The 22,015-nt window shown below is 35.4% G+C and overlaps 1 protein-coding gene across 5 annotated transcripts in view; it reads right to left on the bottom strand.

The window, feature by feature from the left end:
• CNTLN (centlein) overlaps positions 1-22,015 on the bottom strand; it is a 199,272-nt gene that overhangs the window by 56,021 nt on the left and 121,236 nt on the right. For all 5 annotated transcript variants that reach the window (XM_054053478.1, XM_054053477.1, XM_054053476.1 and 2 more), the window contains 6 exons: positions 15,499-15,548; positions 11,223-11,314; positions 8,105-8,625; positions 5,393-5,567; positions 2,536-2,629; positions 1,663-1,886 (listed from right to left, as the gene is read on the bottom strand). In XM_054053478.1, the coding sequence (XP_053909453.1) occupies positions 1,663-1,886; positions 2,536-2,629; positions 5,393-5,567; positions 8,105-8,625; positions 11,223-11,314; positions 15,499-15,548 (1,156 nt within the window). The remainder of the gene's footprint in view (positions 1-1,662; positions 1,887-2,535; positions 2,630-5,392; positions 5,568-8,104; positions 8,626-11,222; positions 11,315-15,498; positions 15,549-22,015) is intronic.

The raw sequence follows: 22,015 nt of genomic DNA, 5'->3' as shown, positions 1-22,015 counted from the left end.
TGCAGTGACTGGGTAGGTTCTTTACCTCCTTAATTTTTTCTTGGCAAGTAGCCCAAGCCTCTGCTTTAAATTTCCCACTTGGTAGCAGTGGTATGGCACCTGAAGAATAATTAGTTGTAAGAAAGGGAATTTGAATTGGTTGCTGAGAAGGAAAAAAATGTGCATGCCTAATAAAGATTTTTCCTTCAGTACCTGCAACACCATTTATCTATTTTTGCTTAGAATGCACCACCCTTTAAATCAACCAGTGACCATTTTCTAAAAAATCTTTCCACAAAAACTGAGTGAAAGGAAACTGGTTTGGTTTTAAGACCACGCTAGTTCACTTGTAGTCAGTCTTTTACATTACAGAAGCACTTGTCTTGAAACAAATTTGGCCTTTACTTTTTTTTTTTAAACAGTTTCATGATAACGGCCTTTAAAAATTTTATTTCTTACATTGCTGTCTTATGGACACCTAAGGTGTAGTCTTCTAGGAAGGGAAAACATGAAGGTGTCTGAGCAAGCACAATATTTTACCTAAATTACATCACTCTGTGAAGTTTATACTGTCCATGAAACTTTACATTACTGTACTGTTTGTGAGAAAGGGAGATCTCCATTGGTTCCAATGACCTTGGAAACTCTTTTTGAACAATTCATTACATATATATAGTTATGCAAAATGAGTAAAAGAAATGAGGTTTTCCCTCCTCTAGAAATTAAATGTTCCCCAGCCCTAAGAAAGTGAAAAGTGCTGCTCCTGATACTGCTCCTGGCGTCTATGCAAAGACAGAAATGCAGAGAAGTGTGAGGGGGAGGGGATTTGATTTCTTTTTTAATGTCTGCCTCCTTCCAGCAAGTCCATCTGTTATAGCACTATAATTCTGGAAGCAGGATGTGTGTGTGACCAACAGGAGACAATTACTGCAAAAGTGTTTGTTGATTCAGCTCTATAAAGGGCAGGCCAATCACTACAGTATGAACAGAAAAGAATTCCAGCTGAGGAGCTGCATATAGATTAACACAAAACACATATATATATAAATGAGAATGGGGAAAACCAGAAAGAAGTAATAGTAAGGGAAAGGATTAAGTAGGAACAAAAAGTAGAGAAGAAAGCTGTCATTCTCAGGGCTATTCACCAAATAGCTTCCTAGTCTCTAGTTTGAAAAAAAATTCTTCTCTAGCATTCTACCTTGATAGAAAAAGATGAGATTAAACAGATATGGAACTGGTCTGACCCTGCTTTGGAAGAAAACTCCAGCTGCCTTGAGCACTCTACACTTGGGATGTACAGAAACAGATGGTTTCTCCAAAAATGCCTGTTCTTCACAAAGGAATGAGTGCTAGTTCATGAGGGCCGACTAGATTTTCAGGAAAGTTTACAGACCACAGGCTAAAAGTGAAACTTCTCTCATCCATTTGAATGCAGGTAAAATGTCAGCATGAAGACTTCTTTTTCAGAAGAATTAATGAATTGTGTTGACACAATAGTAAAACAGGCCTTAATACAATTTGTACAGAATAACTGATTCAGCATATTGCACGAAGCATGCTAATATAAAACATTTAATAACTTTTATCATAACAAGTTAAAAGACAAAAAACAAGCTTATCGAAATTTCACAGAATTTCAAGAGAACTAAACATTGTAAGACATCGTAATGAAAAGTACTTTACCTCTATGGTCAGTTTACTAGTTTGAAGTCTCTGATTTGCCAAATGTAGCTCAGTTGTTAGTTTTTCATTGGCTTCTTTAAATCCCTTCACAGAAGACACTGCTGTCTTTTTTTCATTCTGTAAAACAGCTATCTGCTGCTGCAACACCTTAATTTTTTCCTGCAGCAGAGTAACATAGTAGCCTGGTTTCTGGACAACGATATTTCTCCTTTTTGTTCTGTTCACTAAACATAAAAAGGCATATTATTAAACTGACAATTCATCATATATAAGACAATTTCTGGGGTTTTTTTGGCCCTTCAAAACATAGTTCTAGCCTCTAAAATACTTCTCAATAAGCAAACTGGTAAATTAATTCAGTTAGCCTGTAACTGCTCTACGATGTTCTTTTTCTGAAGTGCCAACACTGCAAACTCAACGGTGACTTGAAAGTTAAATGTTGCTCAAGTTTCTGATTTGTATTACTGGAAAAAAAAAAGCTTCAGTATCTTGTTAACGGATGTTTTTTAAGGTCTAAGCTAAGTTAATTTTGTTTCATTAGCTTTGTTGGCTCCAAGGAGAAAACATTTTCACTGCAAAAGGTAGTGAAAAACCATATTTTAGTCAGTAGATTCAGTAGGTGGGACTTATTTAAAGCAGAGCATATTATAGCCATGTAAAAAGATGCTGTTTAGTAGTCACTTTTCATACGGCAATTCCACTTTATAAAAACATGAGTTAAGTCTTTGAAAATATACTAAGCAAATTTAAACAGGCAAATCCTGCGACAGCATATAAGTGGGTTTGTGTAATATAGAAGAGGTTTTGGAATATCAAGCAAGAATGCTTTGTCAATCTTACTTACGAAGTCGCCAAAATATAAAATACTCCTACCTTTGCTTGCAATTGCTGGATAAGTTGTTGTAAGAGAGCTGATCTTCCTTCTCCTGGAACATAACTTTCCGAGGTCTCCATTTTGTGAACGGCCCTAAATAAAAAAACAGAAGGACAAAGCTAGAAATTCTTCATTATAGCAGACGAAATAATACTGCAACATTTTCCAGTTAGAATTGAAACAATAAAAATTACTTCAAATAATACACAAGATTCTAATGAACTTTAATTTGAAAATCACTCTTCAAACATCAGCCAGCGAAGAGCACACTCTCAAATTTACATTCCCTCAAATGTAAAGGAAACAACAAACTGTCATAGGTAAATCATAACCCTTTCCAAAGAATCCCAGAGAAAAATGAAGTGTCTGATTGTTAATGCCTATGTTATTTTTTTAGATAAGATACAAATTAACTCTTAGTGAAAAAACATGGTTTGTATTACTTCAAAACCTATAACATCCTATTTTTCAAACTACTTAAGTGAAAATAAAAAGTAATAGGAGTCCTCCAAAAGGAGCAAGATCAGATTAGACATTGAGCTGCAACTGGAAAATGCAGGAATATATACGTACATGGAAATACACATGCCCAGAGCATGGCTTACTCCAAAACCAAAGTACTATTTCCTTGGTTCTTAAATGCTCAGAATGCTGAGTGTATTTTGAAACTTTTTTTTTTCTTAATTCTGCAAAATTTATCCAGTTTTTCAAGTCTTCAGTTTGCAATTTCTGTGTGATATCATGCAACATATTTCTGGAAATATTCATAACTAAAATAGTTGGTCAGCAAATTTAAAAGGGTGAACAGCAATGGATTATCTCTTAACTGAACAAATCACTGGCAGTGTAGGATAGCTTAGCTACAAATTCCAGATTTGTACAGTCACCACACAATTTGAAGGAAAGGGAAACAGGATATGACAGGAAAAAAAAATAAAGAAATGTAAATGCCAACTTTTCCGACTAAAACCAAAGCAACAGAAAACTGAGGAGGTCAAGCTCTTCTCCATCTCCTTTGAGTGGTCTCTTAATTATTTTATTCTATGTCTCAAAGTCAGCAATGGAAACTTTGAATCCCTATCAGTATGACCAGAGGATCCTGCAGATACTGAAGACACGTAATTGGATGCCCAATGCTAGCCTGAAATGGTGATCATATGTTACAGAGAACTAATGTCTCAGCAGATGATGAGCAAACGATCCATGCTTGCAGCAAAATGATAGAGATCTCAAGCCTAGGCCAAAGCCCTGATAAATGTATGAACTGTAAGAGAGTGCCAATAAGTCTCCTGACACTGCCGGTTATTATATATTTATACCATGTGGGGCAAAACTGAAAAAGTCCTTGTGTCATAAATTATCTCATCTCCAACCCCAGGCATAGCTCAGGACTCAGGAGATTTCTCTAGTCTCTCTTTGTATGAGAATACTGTAAATGAGCTGGAGTGTCCTTACATCCTCCAGAGGGATTTAAGGTTTCTGTTAAAACTGGTGTTCCCAATATTGAACACTAAACATTTTTGCAATGCTACCTTCTGTACACACAAACGATATTTTCAGATACTTCTCCTGCAACAGGGAACTTCTGCTGAAGATTATTTACCTTGGGATGCTTCCTGTGTATGTTTCAAGTCCTGCGGTCTGTACAATTTGTGCATCAGAATGTATCTTGTTTGTATTTTCCAGTAAGAACAGAGAGTAATTGCAATATAGGCAAACAGAAGAGGTACTGGCAGTGTTTTACATTACCATGTAAGAGCCTCATGGATTCCCTGCCTTGTATATCCTCACTGAGGAACAGCAGGAAATTAGAGGAGTAGAACACTGTCAGATTTTCACACGCACCTTGTGCACCTGCTTATACTGTGTATTCTACAACAACAGATGGTTGCAGAAGAACTCCCCCTTTTTTCAACTTTACTGTCAGAAAAAAAAATGATCTTTTGATGGAAACACACAATCAAGAATATGTAACAAGGCCACAGAGCTTGTATTTGCTCTAAATTTTGGAGACTAAGAAAATGTAATCTCTTTATTTTAGCACTATATATAACAGAATTTCAAACTAGTTTTCTAACAGCAGCAAGTTGTTTCAGTATTGTGTTTCTTGGACTAAGAAACAATATCTACTTGTGTTTTAAATTCCATGAAATGAAGTGATTTATTTGGGCAAACATAGGAGGGAAAAAGTATTAGACACTGTTCAAAAGTCCAAACATGAGTCATCTGTTACAGATTGTATGGAGCCTCTCAAGACCTGGGAAATGACCAGCTGGCTCTCTTCTGTGAGGAAACAGCATATAGATGTTAGGAATGAGACAAGGCATTAAATCCCAGACAATGAATGTAAACGGGTTACGAAGCTAAAAGCACATTTTCTCTAGACAGAATCTACTGGACAGAGAGTGAGCCAAAGCATCTTTCCAACATGGAGACAACTCTTTCTGTGCACACCAAACTATGCTTGATTCATCAGCACACCATTTTGCAAGACGGAAGGAGGGGATATTGCTGTTTTCTTGTTATGGGTTAGGTTACACTGTTCTGTATGATTTTTCTGATTGAGAGAGGACTTAATGGGATGTCTGAGGCATTCTATGTCTGGACTGTGAGACAATAGAACTAGCTTACCACAGCCTTACACTTTTTAATCAGCTTTTGCTGATACTTTTGCAGACTAAGTGTTCAGAAAATATTGTAAATGATAATGAAATCATCCATTCAATATCTGGAAGCAGATTTTCTTTTCAGTTTACAAAGACAGTCAAATTAATTAAGAGGGGAACAGCAGTGATAATACTAACTATTAAATTTCAGCTCTCCACAGAGAAGAACAAAACAAGTTCTACTACATACCTTTTTATTATATTGCTGGGTTTTGTCTTCTAAATAAACAAAATTGCAGGGCTTTTGACTATCTTGTATTTGCTTTCTTCCTTGCTGTTTACTTCTACGGGGCAGTGGGTCAATGTTTTGCATGGTCTTCATAATCAGTGTTTCCAAACTTTCAGAAGTTGGTATTTGAGAGTCACTAGAACAGCACATTCAGCAGAAACAGAAGAAAACAAAAAAAAGGTAATTGTTAAAAGTTCCAAATAGCCAGTGCTTGAGGACATGGAAAATAACACGTGCAAGAAGGAAGAGAAACTAATGTAAAATCCGAACAGTACTAAGTTGATTTTTCAACAGATGTTTACAACAAAGAAGAAATCTCTGAAATTCACTTATTAAGTTCTACTCTGTCAAATGGAATCTCATCACAAAACGCACCATGGTCTGAGACTTTAACTGCTTCCTAAAGGACAGCTTTTGCTACAGCCTACAAAAGTCACACGCATTAAAAACTACCTGATAATACTTTGAGTCTGTTAATGGCTTACAAAGAGATACCATGCTTCTACTCTTCTTCCTTTTCAAATTTGATAAAACAAACAAAACCACAATATTTTACTCAATAACATTTTGCTTCGATTGAACTTTAGTTGTAGTGTCAGCTGACACAGAAATCACATTTCAGTGAAATCTCTGTATAGCAGCCCTTTGGAGTGCTTTTAAATTCTGTAAGCTTGGTAGTCCTACTGAAATTGCCTGCCCATGAAGAAAAACTAGACACGAAACTTTCATTCTACTTCACATTTTCCCTTAAACTTGCACTCCATATCCTCTTCAGTTCCAGTTTTTCACTGCCTTGTCCTGGATAAACCATTCGTTTTCTGATATTCAGTGAAGTCTACCCTAAAAGTCTGATGTATCATTTTCTATAGTATCAGTGTTTATTCATCACCATTTGTGCAAAGGGATTTGTGAAGGTATCCATTGACAGAAAGCAATTTAGTTACTTTTTAAACCAGACATTTAAAAAGGCACAATTGAGTTCAAATTAAGTTGCAGCGTCATAAATCAATGGTTTAGAGATGGAGGCTACTTAACCAGAGTAAAGGCCTCATATTGAAGGGAAGAATTCACACAAAAACATGTTTATTCTTTCCAGAAACTACTCTGACACATTAGTATGTCTTATTGACTGATAAGAACACAAATCGATATAATAGTTTGAAGGTGCTGCAGTAGCACAGAGATACTTCTTGCTAGGTATGTTTCCCTCACTTGAATGCTTTCAAGGAATGTTCTATTTAGAAAATTAAAGGCTTGAATCTAGAAACTCAAAGACAGGTACTAGTGGTAAAGAACAGTATTTACTAATAAATAGAAAAGGGAACTAAATAAAGATAATTCCCTAACTGGTTGAGAATGACACCTTGAAACATCACCTTAAAAAGTCTTCACTATTCTATGACTAGAATTCTTTAAGCTGATATCTGTACAATTACCAAAAGTTGTATTTATGGCTAGCCACAACCGAAGCCATGCAATTAGTTTTCACTTCACTTCCAACTCAAATTGCAATGACAATTTGCTCAATTTCTTAAAAAGCAAAACATAAAGCTCACTAATTGCAATAGAGAAACACTCGTTTCTTGTAAAATCAGATCTGCATTATTAAATTAAACAAAAAAACAAACGAGCTTTGCAATAGTAATAGCAACTGACAAATTACTTGGTTCTAAATTAGTTCTCTCCCTCAAGATACTGTGTTCAGGAGCCCCTTATATTGCATGGGGAGAGGTAGCAGAAGAACTTCAATTGCCAGTGTTGATTTGCTCCATATGACATACAAAGCCAACATGAAGCCTACGAAAACAATTATGTTTTCCTTATTCTTTTGTCATCTTATCTATATGTTGGATAAATACAGGCTTGTGGAATTTCTTTGCATGTCTGTTAGGACAAAGTATTGAGAGACAAGGCGTCATACCCATTTACCTAGTGGCTTACCGCTGCCTCCTCAAGTATGTGCAGACAAATAGAAGCAGAAGCTAAAATTCTAAACATTTACAAAGCCCACCAGTGCAATTTTCTGAGAGCTTTGTGACTCGTGACTGGGACTCTATACCGTAACAATTACCTTTAAGGAACTAATTTTTAACCATCATTCAATTAAAGTTAGTGCAATGACTGTGCATAAAACATACATGAAATAATTAGTGTGGATGGTTCTTAATTTAAAGGATGTTAAACAGCTTGTAGACATTTGCTAGCAAGCTGAAATGGGTCATTCAAAATTTATCTAACTAAATTAAGGGGAAAAAAATGTTTCTCCTCCCAGGTTGGCATGTCACAAGATAACTAAACCGACTTAGTAGGCTTGCCTGGGAATCCTTAGCTGTCAGTGGTGAATATGCAAAGGGCCAGCAAATTAAATCAACCTGCCAAACTGTCAATTTCAAGCCTCATGACTGCATGAAAATAGCATCACTGGAAGAAATCAAGCATTGCCTTCTTTTGGGTTTCCTGGCACCTATTCAAATACTCATGCAGTTGTGGCTAATTTTGCATGCAAATTTCAGTCAATAAGCTCAGAACAAGACCTCCCAAGATATTTCAAAGGATCTGACAGTATTTTTTTTGAATACCAAATCAACAGTAGTTGAAATTCAATCTCCATTTGCTAGTGCTTTACATATGCACAGTGTCCCCTCTACAGGGCTAAGTTAATGAGAGCCGTACCTGCTTTCACTCACATCCTCCCAGCCGTCCTTACTGAAGTTCTCAAATACATTACTCATAACCTTGATGCACTCTTTGAGAAAAGCTCCATGATGTCCCAAAGAGCTCTTTTTCTTGGCTGTTTTTAATTTAACCTTGGTGCCTGTTATCTTGCAATTACATTGCCCAGAGGTTGCCACTGCTTTGGCTTCATCCAGCAAACACTTCAGCTCCTGCACTTGACTCAGCAAATCTCCATTTTCATTTGTCAACCTGTTAGCTTCTGTCACTTGCCTCTTCAAAGATGCAGCTTCTTTTTTCTGCTCATCAATCACTAACTGAAGTTCTGCTTTGTCTTTTTTTATTTCACAAATCCTCTTAAGTAGCATTTCCAGCTCTCTTTCCCTTGTATCTGCATCTTCCTTTTGCACTTTTAAAGACATCTTCAAAGACTCTTTCTCCTTCAGTAAGTCTTTATTTACTTCCTTCTGTTTCTTTAATTCCCCTTCAATAGCTTTGAATCTTCTTTCCAGTTGTTGTACCTAACAAAAGCAATTTTAGCATTCATAATATTTCAGTTTATCCAGCAGGAAAAAAACCAACCTGTTTTCAAATGCATTTACTATATGACAATAATAAATTAAGTACAAGGACAAAAGCAGTCTATAGTTCTTAATTTAAAAATAATTCTAATGTAGCATAGATGAAAACATTTTAACTGCAATAATACAGCTGTTGAACAAAGGGCAGATGGTAAAAGAAGTTAAAATTGCAGGCAAAGTGACACAAAAGTTTAAGTATGCTAATGAACCCTACTGATGCATCTTGAGCTCATTACTGATATGGTTATACATACTAATTGAATTTACAAAAAACATTTTCAGAAGGAAAACTATTTTGAAATACAATTTTACACTAGCTATCTAAATCAACAAGTTCTCTCAAGTGATTTTCAATGTTCTTCTGGAATATTTGTTTAAAGTTACCACAAAAGCCCACAATTTCCAGGAATAAGGGACAACTTCAACTTTAGAGAATACTAAAATAAATATCTAGCCTGTGAGCTTTTCCCAGAAGCTTGCGAAGGGCATCAGAGTGAGTTTTGTGCTCAGTAACATCTTAGTTATTCTAAAGAAACATTTTTTGCTGCATTTGTACAAGGTCCATCCCCGGTCTTTCACTAAGGGAAGTGCCAAATGCTCGATATTTTTCTGGATATGGGTAGGAAATACTATTTTTCAAGGAGCTATAGTAGAATTCACATGGCCAACTTGAGATACTCATCTTGTAAAATACTCAGGAATTCCATCGTGGTGTAGCAATATGAAATGTCAAAACTTGCTATGAAACTTAAAGTATCAAAACCACAGTATTTTGCAATAAATGCTTTCCGTGTTTACAAGGAAATTTTGCTAATGCATTTAAATTATTTTAAAACTTATAGAATTATTTACAAAGTGGGTACTACAGACTTGATTCAAATAAATAATAATGTACACAATACTCTTTACGTACAGAGTAAATTACAGAGTAAACTATGGCAAGAGCTGCTCAAATTTCATATACATTTGTGAATTTGATATTGAATTTGTGAGTTTGATACCAAAGCTTTAATATGCTTGTCTCTCCATTGATACTTTCCTCTACGGAAATTCATAGCAATCCCACAAAGCTTGCTTTACAGCTACACAAAGTTATTAGGTGAAATTAGAAATAATAGGGATTTTTCCAAATGCTTCAATGAAACCAAGGTCTGATAGTTTGTACCTTGCTCCCCATTGATAACTAGTTAGATCAGCAGCTTTTTTCAACCACCTTCCTAAACTGAAATTCTGCTATTAGTCCTCAGTTCTTTAAAGCAACCTTTTGCACCACCAGCATTTAAAGTCATGTATGACAGCTGGAAGGAAACAAACAATGAGTAGCTTCTCGCTTATCCCTAAGGTACCACCATAACTCCATATATCCATAGAGATAAAAATTATGTAGTACCTGGCAAACAAAATTATAGTTCTGAAATACAGATGATAAGCAAGCACTAACTGTGTGACATTTCAGATGGTAGCATTCATATTATTTCAATTACTCACTCTACCTTAAGATAAATGAATGTGAGCACTTCCTATTCTGTGTGTTATTATTTTAACATGATGTTTGTCATTCAGTAATAACGAGATGACAGCCTTCATTGCCTGACCATATGGCAAGTGTTACAAGTATATGCAATCACATCATCTGCTGTAAATTACCATACTTCCTACAAGCTAATTCACAAATAAAAAATAAACAGACATACCCAAACTGACATTCAAAGTCATACATTTGTGTTTATTTAATTTAAGCATGCTTTTAAAGATTTATAAGTAATTAAACAAATACTGTTTTGCAAAATGACAAACAAAAGGCATGATGCTGTTTGAAGGATGTCTTTTCTTTGCAGCAAAGAAAACATATGGTAAAATACAAGTGAGCCCTCTTAAGTGAACACCTGTTAACATACTAAACTACTTGTGTATGTTACAAATATCAATACAAATAGCAACTAGTTGAGAACATCTTCTTGCTGTATGCAGTAAAACATGTAGAATGTTGAGCAGTAAAGATTAAATACTCATCATATTTGCTAACCCAAAGAACACTAAATGCATGTGCTATTACCCTGTGAAAACAGTGATAAACCCACACATGTGAAAAATACTTGCATATGCAATGCTGTGCTAATATTTAAGTATGAACAAAAGTGGATTTATCACCATTATGCATCAATTTTATTCTGTAGCAAGAACTCCATGGAGACTGACACCCAGTATCATGTAAAGTTAAATACTTGCCAACAGAAATGAAGATTTCTGAACTTAACAGTGGTAAAATGCTAAGCATATGCTACTTGCAGTTTAGATAATTTTTTATTTTTTAACATCATACCTCTAAACATTCTTCTAATTTTTCTGCCATTAACCATATTTATGTCACATAACACGTTCACAGCTACTTCACTAAAAATCATTTCTGCCCCAATTTTTGAATCCTAATTTTTTAATTAGGACAGGAAAATCATGGTCTAAATTCATGAGCACTGACATATCCATATAATTTTAATATTAAAATCTAGTTATGTTTGCTGGGGTTTGTATCTCACCTTCTGTAATGTCTGATGTGAAACTTCTTTCATATTCCTCTTTGGAGTACTTTTCTTGACCTCATCATCTTTACTAAGCTTAAAAAGTGGCTCTATCAGAAAATAAATAATATACACCACAGAATAAATAAAATGCACCTAGTATTTGACTAAAACAATACCTAGACATTTTAAAGAAATGCATTCTTTACTTCTGCAATTATTTATAACGTGGTCTATTTTCTTGACAAGTCTTTTGGTCAGTTTCCAAAGAGTGACCTCCTTTCAAAGTGTTCTGTCATACAATTATGAATCTTTGTAGCATTACACTATGTTTTTTTCAGAGTACAAGCTTTTCAAAGGTACAATAGATCTGCAGGTTAAAGACGCTATACTTTCATTCTGGTTTTTATTCTTTTATAGACTATTCCCTCTATGCCTTAAAAGCAGAATTCATTGCCTTTTTATCTACACAGTCACTACCAGTTTTGTTCTCTAGGTCTTGTCCCCTGCTAGGAGGATCAGAGTGATTGGTGAACAAAGCAAACAGTTTCAGAATTAGGATGGATGAAAACTTTAACCCCCTTTTTTTGTTAAGTGAAAGATCATGTACTTCACCAGATAAATCACACAAATCATCTGATTGAAATGTGAATTCATAACAATTAGAAATTGATACAACTAATGAGAGCGAATATGACTCTAAGCATCCCTCTCAGAGACAGCTATGCACTTTAGGTACTAAAAACCCCATAAAAAAAAGACAAGTTGAAAATTAGATCTATTTGTAGAGAAGAATGCTAAGAAAAAGTTTAAATTACTAATATGTACAGTAAATCATAAGTAAAAGCCATTCTGTTTAGATTTGAACTGAGTGCTTAGCATTCACAAATTGCCCACTGCTCAAAGAAATGAGCAATTACACATTGCAGAGGACCGTTTCTTAGAATAAGAAATATTATGTTAAAGAACAAAAAACCCTAACACTGTAAAAACAATATAATACTCATACTTCTTTTCTTGTCCTTCTTCCCCCAAAACTGACTTAAAGAATTAATCTTACGGGATAAATATCTGTGCTACATGGTGAACGTCTGCTTTAGAAGTATCATTTTAAACTTCAAGCAGACACTACAGGTCACTTCAAAACTTTTGATTTATAAACAAAGCAAAGGTAGAAGAAAACAGTGTTACTCTCTGTAGATTCACAATCCTCTTGATATAAACAGTGACTAACAAGTTTGTTAGAGTGAATTAGACCTTTCTTTTGTCTTTGGAACATGTCATGGCCAATTAATACTTCTGTATTCACGAAATAAATGGAACACTATTCTAAAGATAATAAAAGCTGAAAAAGGTAAAACTATGCATCTGGGGAATATGTACCTTTACCTTGATATTAATATGTTAGTTCCCATGTTATTTCAGACTACAGTCCCCCAGCACAGTGGTACTGCATACATTTACAACATTCTTTAAGTAACACACAAAGATAATATGAACATGCTTTTCATCTTTTTCTAAATATTCACTCATTTGAATGTCTGCTGTAGCTTTTATATCAGCATTTACTGCACTCCACTGAAAAGAAAAAATATCTCCCATATTCAAGGAAACTGATCAAAGCACCCAAGGTGTTACCTTTATCATTTAGATATATTAAAATAGAATTTAAAACTCTAGTTATGAATAAACATACTATATGCAGAGAATAAAGAATGCCACTCCAAAATAGACAGAAAAGACTATACATGTTCAGTATTATCACAGAAGTCACAAGCAGCATCAAATAAAGTCAAAGGTCACTGATGCATAACCCTTTCTATTGAGCAGAAAATAAATGGCCTGTTTGGCCCCCGTCCCACCCTTCTTCCTCTTGTTATCTAATTGTTCACAGAACTGATTAGGGAGGCAGTGAAACAGCATTGCCTATAGCTGTCTGTCTGTCTGTCTACAATAGCAGAAAGATTCATCATATCAGTCTATTCAGCAAGACACACGCTCTACCCATCATATTCCTACATAAAAAAATACCAGGTTCTGCCTCAAGGAACAGAACTGTGGTTCTGTTAGTCACAAACCCTACTATCTTCAGTTATCAAATTATTGTGGTCTGATAGAAGTATACTTACATTCAACTGAGAAAACACAGCTCACTGCCAGCTTTAGAACATAACAATTCCTAATTAATAGTCACCAAAGCTGATAATGGGTTAGTTCAACATTACTGCCAAAATGGTACTTGAACCATGATACTACAGTTCACTACTAGTATTTGCAGAAAGCTTTCTTACACAGAGAAAAAACTATCAGTTTCAAAATAAACATAGCTGTGTATTAGTCACTGATAGAGTACCTCATCATTGACAAGCTGAGCAAATTCATGTCGAGTTTCCTTTTAAAAGAAAAGAAAACATACTACCTAAAACTGTGAACAAAGTGTATTTATACCATACCAAGTTTGGGCTCTCAGCAAATTACAGATAAGAGAGCTGAGGCTGTATGTTTATTTGGGAACAGAAAGGCTTTTAATACCCATTTTAGGGCAGAAGGTGTATATACTTTCTTAGTGCATGAGCAAGGATTGCTCACATATACTCATTTATGCTCAAAGACAGACATCCAATTTCAGTCTTTATGGTGTGGTCCACTAGAAAATGTCAACCAATTGATAAAAGTGTCCACCATATTGCAATACTCTAGGATTTACAAGGGAACAAAAAGGAATTACTTTTTATAGAGTGGGTGAGCAACTATTTTTTATATTTCAGTTGGTGAAAGCTTCAAAATGGCTGGAATGAGCTAAGTCTTATGAGGTAACAAAAATTCTTACTTAATACACCTCTTTGGGCTTGATTTTGCATCTTATAAAAAATTTGCTGTTCAACTAAATGATACCAATAACAATAAATGCTGGAAAAGATAAATAAGATTTGCTTAACATACTTCACTAGTAGTTTAACATTTTCTCACACCAACAGCCAAACTAGAAGCATGTATCCAACCACTAATTTTAAAAAGATAATATATTTTAGTCTGGAAAGAAAATTAAAAAAAAACAAGGAATAAAAGAATGATCGTTAAATTAAACATTTCAGTAACAGGCAGTTTCAGGGATCAGACTGTTTTTTGGAAACTCATGGTCATTGCTCAGCAAGCCTCAGCTTCTTCTCACTGCTAACTGCATTTCCATTTTTTAGTGTGCAAAGACTGACTAAATTGGCAAAAACAAGCAAGTGATTTTTAAAGGCAGTATTTGAAATCGTCACTAGTTACCTTTCAGCTACACTGGGAGCTATGAAAGTAATACATTAAGAACTATGAAAGAAAATAGTAACTTCCAGCTTTCAGCACCTGGATATTTCCACTTAGTTTTATACGCACTATAATGCAATTTTAAACTAAAGGAAGAAAAAAAAAAAAAGTTATTTTTAATACAAGTGACCAACACTATCACAAAATAAACCCTACCTATCCCAGTAGAAAACTGGGATAAAGAATGGTAAGGCTTTATTGCTAAAAACATGCAGAGTACTTCTGCAGTCCCTTCCTTTGCGCAATACTGCCCATAAAGAATTCACCACAGATGTAACACCCAGCTGGACTATAACTACGCATTCTTGAATATTTCTCCCAGATGATTCAGGAACAGCAAATAATACAAAGAATCAGAGTAGTTATGGAGACAGAGTGGTAACACACTACCTGACAAAGACTCGTCTTCATAGAACCATCAGCCAGCGTAATGATTTTAAAGACATAATCAAAGACATTTAAGACAAATTCTTCTAAGAGTTTCACCCGTTTGATTTACTTTCAAATTCAGATACTTTGTGAGACTAGTATTAAAAAAGAAGTCTGAATGAGTTTGAAATTTTTGTATCACTCTATTTCAGTATAGCAGAAACCATTTCAGAATCTAGAGAAAGCTTCATAAACATATAAACATGTTTTAGATTTTACACAAACACACATATGTATATACACATATACATAGATACTCTAGACAGAAAATAACTCATTCTATATACAGTAAATACATCTAAGCTGCAAGCATATATTAGTGTGTATCTATATATAAAACCTGACATTGTTTTAATAGATACGTGAAGAACTTAAGGGCAAACACACTTTGAAATAAGAATACACAGGGCCTTATGCTTGAAAAATCACATTTAAGAAAAAGAAATTGGAGAGCAAATAACCTTAAAATTAATATTTCTAATAGTCTACACATACATCTATAAAACACTATACCTTCCTTTTTTTGTTGTAAACAATACTATTGTGAACTTACCAGCAGATTGGTGTGCCTTCATCTGATTCAATTCTTCTTCAAGATTCAGTCTACGTAAGAGGAATTAAAAAAGAAAGAATCATAGATTAATCAGATAGATGCCATTAAAAAAATTAAATCAATATCATATCAATATATTACTGGAGAAAAAGTTGGGAACACTCAGGAATTAGTCCTAGTTTGACAAGACTTAGCATACTGAAAACATGAAGAGTAATTTGTAGAACAGCTGATTAAAATTTATAAATCTGAATTTACAAAATTCATATAAAATGTTGATTGTAACATACACTAAGAAGTTTCAACTGGTTCTTTTTAGGTAAGGAATTCCCTGAGATGAGAAGTAGACCAGTAGGAGGTGGAATCGTGTTAAGAGGGGAATAAGTAGTCAGTCTTAGGGGAAAACCACCAGCCAGCCATGTCCAGATATATCTTACCATCCCCCTCTTTCCAGAGACTATCACAAAAAACTTATTAATAGAACCTGTCCTTCCCTTTGCCAGCTCTGATCTACTACTATATTACTATTATAGTTTATTCTGTAATATCAACCAGCTAGGGTCTGTACAGCAAAACACCTGAATTACTCTTTTTTATTTTATTAAAATTACATACAAATAAAGTTGCCAGGGTACCAATATTAAAGTTTCAAAGTCAAATTCAGAAATGCTAGAATGAAAGACACTAGTTAAATGGCTCATATATTCTTGTGGCTTCTGTTTTAATTATAAAACTTCAATTATATAGTTGCTCACTATTTTAGCAATAAGATCACCTGTTTTAGCTCAGGATACTGCAGCATACAGAACAGAGATCAGTAATTTAATACGTGGATTTTGTTCAAAATATAACCTCATATTCTATACAAATACACATTATTCTGGCTGTCTTCTGAAGGTTTATTGCTAATTTCCTCACAGCTTTTTCTGCTGTACTCTGAACAGCAGCACCTAACTGCTTCACCAGAAATCGATGCTTTACACAATCCCTCTGAGATAAGGCACAAAGAAAACTGGGCCAAAATATCTGCTAACTTAAGGTAAGCATTTAAAAAAAATGGCTTTTCAGTATATAGTGTTTTAAAGCACTCTATAGATTTAATGCATCTCTGACTCAGCTGTTACTCTAAATATTCTAATTCACATTCAACATTCTCAAATGAAGTACAAAGAAAGTGATAAATGTGAAAAGTTAAAGTAACTTGCTCTGTATGACACGTAAGATTTGATCTATTTTCAGGACCACTCAGGTGCCTTCACAGATTGACTTTCTTTTCTCTTCTTTCATTCTCCATGCCATAATCATCAATTTATATAACAAAAACTACAGTGGCCTTGACCTCCACAATGTCCTTACTCCTCATTGCATGTTCACTTTTTGTACTGAATAGCAAATGCTTGCTTGAAAAAACATTCTCTGTTTACCTAATTGAAGACTGTATTCAACATGGAATGAATATGAAAGAGTGAATTAAAGATGTTTTAGAGTCCTTCCTGCCTGAACCTCTGTCTCCTGAACATGCTATTTTTCAGCTTTAAAAACATTACTAGGCATGCTGAAGTAAATAAATTATATGAAACAAGTAAAGGGGTAGGCTTATTGTCTGAATATCTGAAGCACTTCCAATTATATTCATTTGTGAAAGTCTCCAACTAAATTTATACCTAAGCTGGAAATACTGCAGGAAAGCCTATACAAGAAATTACAATGTGTAATACAAGATCCAGCCACCCATGCAGGTTAGTGGCTGGCTTGCATGAATGCTAAATATTCCCAGCTGGGTTAGACCATTGCTGAGTCCATCCACAACCAGTGCTCTGCAGTCTGATTCCAATTTTCCATCCTGAAAGTAAAGCACTACCCTTTGCTTCCTCTGCTTTAACTCGTTCCCTGTTGCAAACAGGACCTTCCCTCCAATCTTTCAGGAATGAAATTTCTTTATAATCTTCAATAGGGAACCTTGTCAAAGGCAATTGGAAAACAGAGATGAGATTTTATCTATACGATTACTGTCACCCTTCTGCAATTCCAGCAGGTTAATAAAGCAAAATTTCCATTTAGAGGAAATGAAAATTGATGCTTCCACAACAAAACTGTGTTGATCTGTGCTCAGTGATCTCTCTTCCGCTCCAATACTTTTTTTCTCTTCTTTTTTTGCTAAAGACAGACTGCTACCGTCTCAGCTATGGAGGCTCACTGGTCTGCAGCTCCCCCTGGAGCCCATTTTGTAGATGGGATTTACAGTGACAACCTGCCCGTCAAGTGGCGCAGTGACTGTTTAAAACACGGTTACTTCCTAAAGATCTAACAACCTGATCTATCTGCTACAAAAAATACATGAGTTGTTGGCACCTTCTTCGCATCTTCAAACGAAAGACTGATGCAAAGATTCACTGAGCTGTTCTTTTATGGCCTTTCAAACCCAATGTGTCCTTTTACACTGTTATCATTAAGTAAAAATACACATTTCCTTATTGGCTTCTTTTTAACTTTATTTAAGTAAAATTTTACTATCGCTATTATCTAAGCACCTTTGAAAACGACTCTTCAAGACCTTTTTTAGCTTTCTCATCTTTCCACTTGCATTTATCATCCCATTGCTTATTGTCCTACCTGTTCTCAGCAATGCAAGCTTGAGTTTTTCATGCTTACCTTTCTTCTGTGAGAGCCACAAAAACTTCCCCACCAAGTCTTTACACAGAGCTTTCTAAGAATATTTTTTGCGTAGAGCTTGGTTTGGCTTTTTTTGCAATCTGTTTCTTTCAAACTATAGAATATATTTCAGCTACAGTACCTTTTCTTGACAGCCTCCAGCTGTTCATAGACTTTCTGTACTATTTGTTCTAGTGTTTGGGGGGGGGGGGTGGTTTATTTGAGTGGTCGCTTCATTTTTATGTGGTTCCCTTTTTGGAAAGAGAATATCCTCTTTATCCCCATACTAATTTATTTGGTTTACTCTCTTCCACCACTATTAAAAAAAATAATAAAATAAACAGAATGAGGCAAATAGTACACAAATCCATCTTTAGAAAGGATAAGATGTAGGGGAATACAGGCCTGGCCTCTTTTCCTAGGAAAGTTACAGAGAAAAAAATCCTGCAAATCATGTCCAGCCACCTAATGGACAAGAGAGTGATCAGAAACAGCCAGCATGGATTTACCAAGGAAAAAATTTGCTTCACAAATCTGATCATCTCTGTAAGGAGATGATAGGCTTTAAGACTAAACAGAGAGCATACAATGCTGTATACCTTCAATCTGGTAAAGCATTTGAGATCACCTTCCACCTCCACATTGACAAACAGTTGAGATCTATACTGAAAAGTAGATAAGGTGACTGGGAAATTGGCTGGACTGTTAGGCTTAAAGCGTGGCAATCCACGGTGTGGAGTCCAACTGGCAGCTAGCAATTAAAAGCATCCCTCAGAGATTCATACCAGAGACAGTTAATAAGGACATCATTAACAACCTCAAAGATGGGTTATATTTGCTCTGAGTGAGTTAAGAGATGACACAAAACTAAGAGGAGTAGCTGACAAGCTCTCCAGAGGGCTGAACAGGCAGACCTTATAGGTGGGAAAAAATGGGCTAATGGGAATTTCATAAAGTGCACAAAAGGCAAAGTCCTGCCAGAACAACCCCTCAGAACAGCGCATTCTAGAAAACCAACCAGCTAGAATAGCAGGTTTGCAGAAAAAGTGGGGTCCTAAGCAACAAGTTGAACATTAGGTAGTGACATGCCTTTGTGGCAAAGGCAAAGAACATACCAGTTTAGGCAAGAGCAGAGTCAGTTGGTTTACAAAATCTATTCTCTTCACACTTCTGAGACAGTATGTGTGGCTATGTCTAATCTGGGGCTCCTATAAGAAAGAAATTGAACCATTTTCTCTAATGTTTTCTGAAGTAATTTCTAGATACCACCCAAAATAAAATCCAGAACAGTATTTTTCCTTTTGGATTCTAAGACTGATTGTTCTAGAAGAGTTACTTCGTCCATATAAATTTGTATCTCTACGTCTTGTCCTGGCAAGATAATGATGCAGTCTCTATGTGAATAGTTGAAACCCTCTGTAATTACAGCCTGTCCTTCATATACTGTTGAAACTTGCTTCGCATTTCTGCATGACTGTCAGCATACTGATGAAAAAATCAGCAGCACAATCTCACTGCTACTTACATATTATTAAAATAGAGGACTTCTATACAAAAGCGTTATGCAATCCTTCCTGTTTCTATAACAACTGTTTGGTATTACACTTAAATAATCCTTTCCATACAGCACTACTCTCTCACCAGGTAATCCTACTCTGTCATTCCTGCTACTACCCACTTAACCTTGCCCTCACAGATAACCCCCCTTCCTCTAGGTCACTGAGATGCCTGGTGTGTCAGGACTGTCCATCTGATGCCAAGCAGTCTGGCTTCACATCTTATTTTTTTCTTATTCTAGCACAGAAGTGTATTTGTGAATTATTTCCTCATTCTGTTGCTTAATATGCCAGTGAGCTACTGTTGATGATATTTTACAAAAGCTTTCCTTATTTTTTGTGACTTCCCACTACCAACACCCACTTGTTTCTATCCTTAAAAAGAGTCTTTTTACTGCAGGAGCACTCTTGGTGCAAGAGGCCACTAACACATCAACTAGAGAGCTGGTCTCACCTCATTTATGGACTAATCTAAGAGATTAGATTATTCCTTGCTAACAAGATGTTGCCTTTTTCAAAGAGTTATGCCTTTTGTAGCAGCACCTATAAAACATGTTTTATATGTAGATAATCACACATGTCACAATGAAACAAACTGAATAAATTACATTCCACTGGGAAGACTGCTACCTGCATGCTGTGCTTAATTATTTTTTTTTTTTTGACCTGGGGATGCTTACACATGTACAGCCTCCCTTTTTGAACAAATTACTCTCATCCTATGCTATACTATCCTATCCTTTGCTATACCATGCTACCCTATGCTATGCTATGCTATGCTATCCCAGCCCACCAATCAGTTACTTAGTTTCTTAGTTTCTGTTGTTTTTTTCTAATCTCTGAAGCCTGACTATCTCCAGATCACACTCCTGTTAAGTTTTGAATGCACATATTGGGACTCTGAAGGCCAACGCAATTAGCATTGAACAAATTTCTAACTATTTAACTCATCTGGGAACAGATTCTTTACTGATTTTTATTCAATCTTTTCTTTCTAAAAACCAAATTAAATACAACAAAACCTTCAAGCCTTATTTGCTACTGAATTTTTATGGACAATATAGTGCTAACAGAGAAAAATAAGAAAATAAAATCTGTATAGTCTTGATACATATTAATTCATTACACAAAACCAGAAGATGAAAAGAATGTACGTGTAATTGCGACTTTTTATCATGATTGCATACAGTCAAGTGTTTTCTTTTCTATAACTCGGAAATCTTTTCATATTTCAAGGCAAAAAGAGAGATCAAAATTTTAACTGTGAAGAATCATATAGAGAAGCATGTAGATCTTCCTTCTTTACTGTTTGTTCCCAATTCAGCAGTAAAATGTGTTCTGACACATTGGAGTAGTTCTGTCATGCGAGTCTAGCTAGAACATATTAAGAATAGGCACCTGTATATGCAATTATTAAAAAAAAATACACAGCTAGTTCAGTTCTCTAAAATTCACCACAAAAGTACTGCAGCCTGTATATTTTGTTACAAGAGTGCAGCTCAACAAAAAGGAAGAAAGAGTGTAATGTGGTCCTCTTGAAGACCACAACATTTTAGAGAGACTGCATAGTTGCTACCTTCCCCAAGAACAACTGAACATCATCAGTTCTAAGAAGCATCAAAGAGTGTTAAGTAAGAACCTCCTAAGGAGAAAGAAGGGACTTGGAGAAATTCAAGGCAACTTAAGAAATCACAGAAAACTGAAATATAATGCAACACTAAAAGAAATGACTCAACCTTAAAGAACATAGACACAAAAAGCTGGGAGTGAATGTGGTGGTAAAGAGATATTTACTTTCCAGCCTATCATTTACACCATTACCTTCCTCAGTGTCCCATCACACAGATGTGCCAACCTCATAGGTAAGAAATCGTTTATGTTTATGAAACAATCCCTTCCAGTCCAACAAATATTTCAAGTGTGTCTGAAGATAATCATCTGTGTGGGTTTTTTTTTTTTTCCCAAAGGGAGGATTATCTTTAACAGACTATGTCTGCCCCAAGAGTATTTTAAATTATCTGCATTCAACTCTTTCACAAAGCACATTAGGTACTTGTAGAGACCTGTGATCCAGTTGCATGGATTCTAGTGACATGAGCTGCTTTCCTCACTTACTGAAGGTGAAAGAAGGATTGCCTCTGCCTTCAGCTCAAAGGATAAAAAATAAGCTTTGTGTGCGGTTATGCAGAATATTAACCCACTGGAACTAGAGAGTCAGGACAGCAGTGCCAAAGTTCAGATACCGAGAATAAGAGCTTCAACACTATTTTAGCAGATGAAGCTAACATTAGGTCTAATTATGTTAAGCA

This window comes from Cuculus canorus, chromosome Z (assembly GCF_017976375.1).
Source record: "Cuculus canorus isolate bCucCan1 chromosome Z, bCucCan1.pri, whole genome shotgun sequence".
Classification (NCBI taxonomy): domain Eukaryota; kingdom Metazoa; phylum Chordata; class Aves; order Cuculiformes; family Cuculidae; genus Cuculus; species Cuculus canorus.
This window is presented reverse-complemented; position numbering and strand designations above follow the sequence as displayed.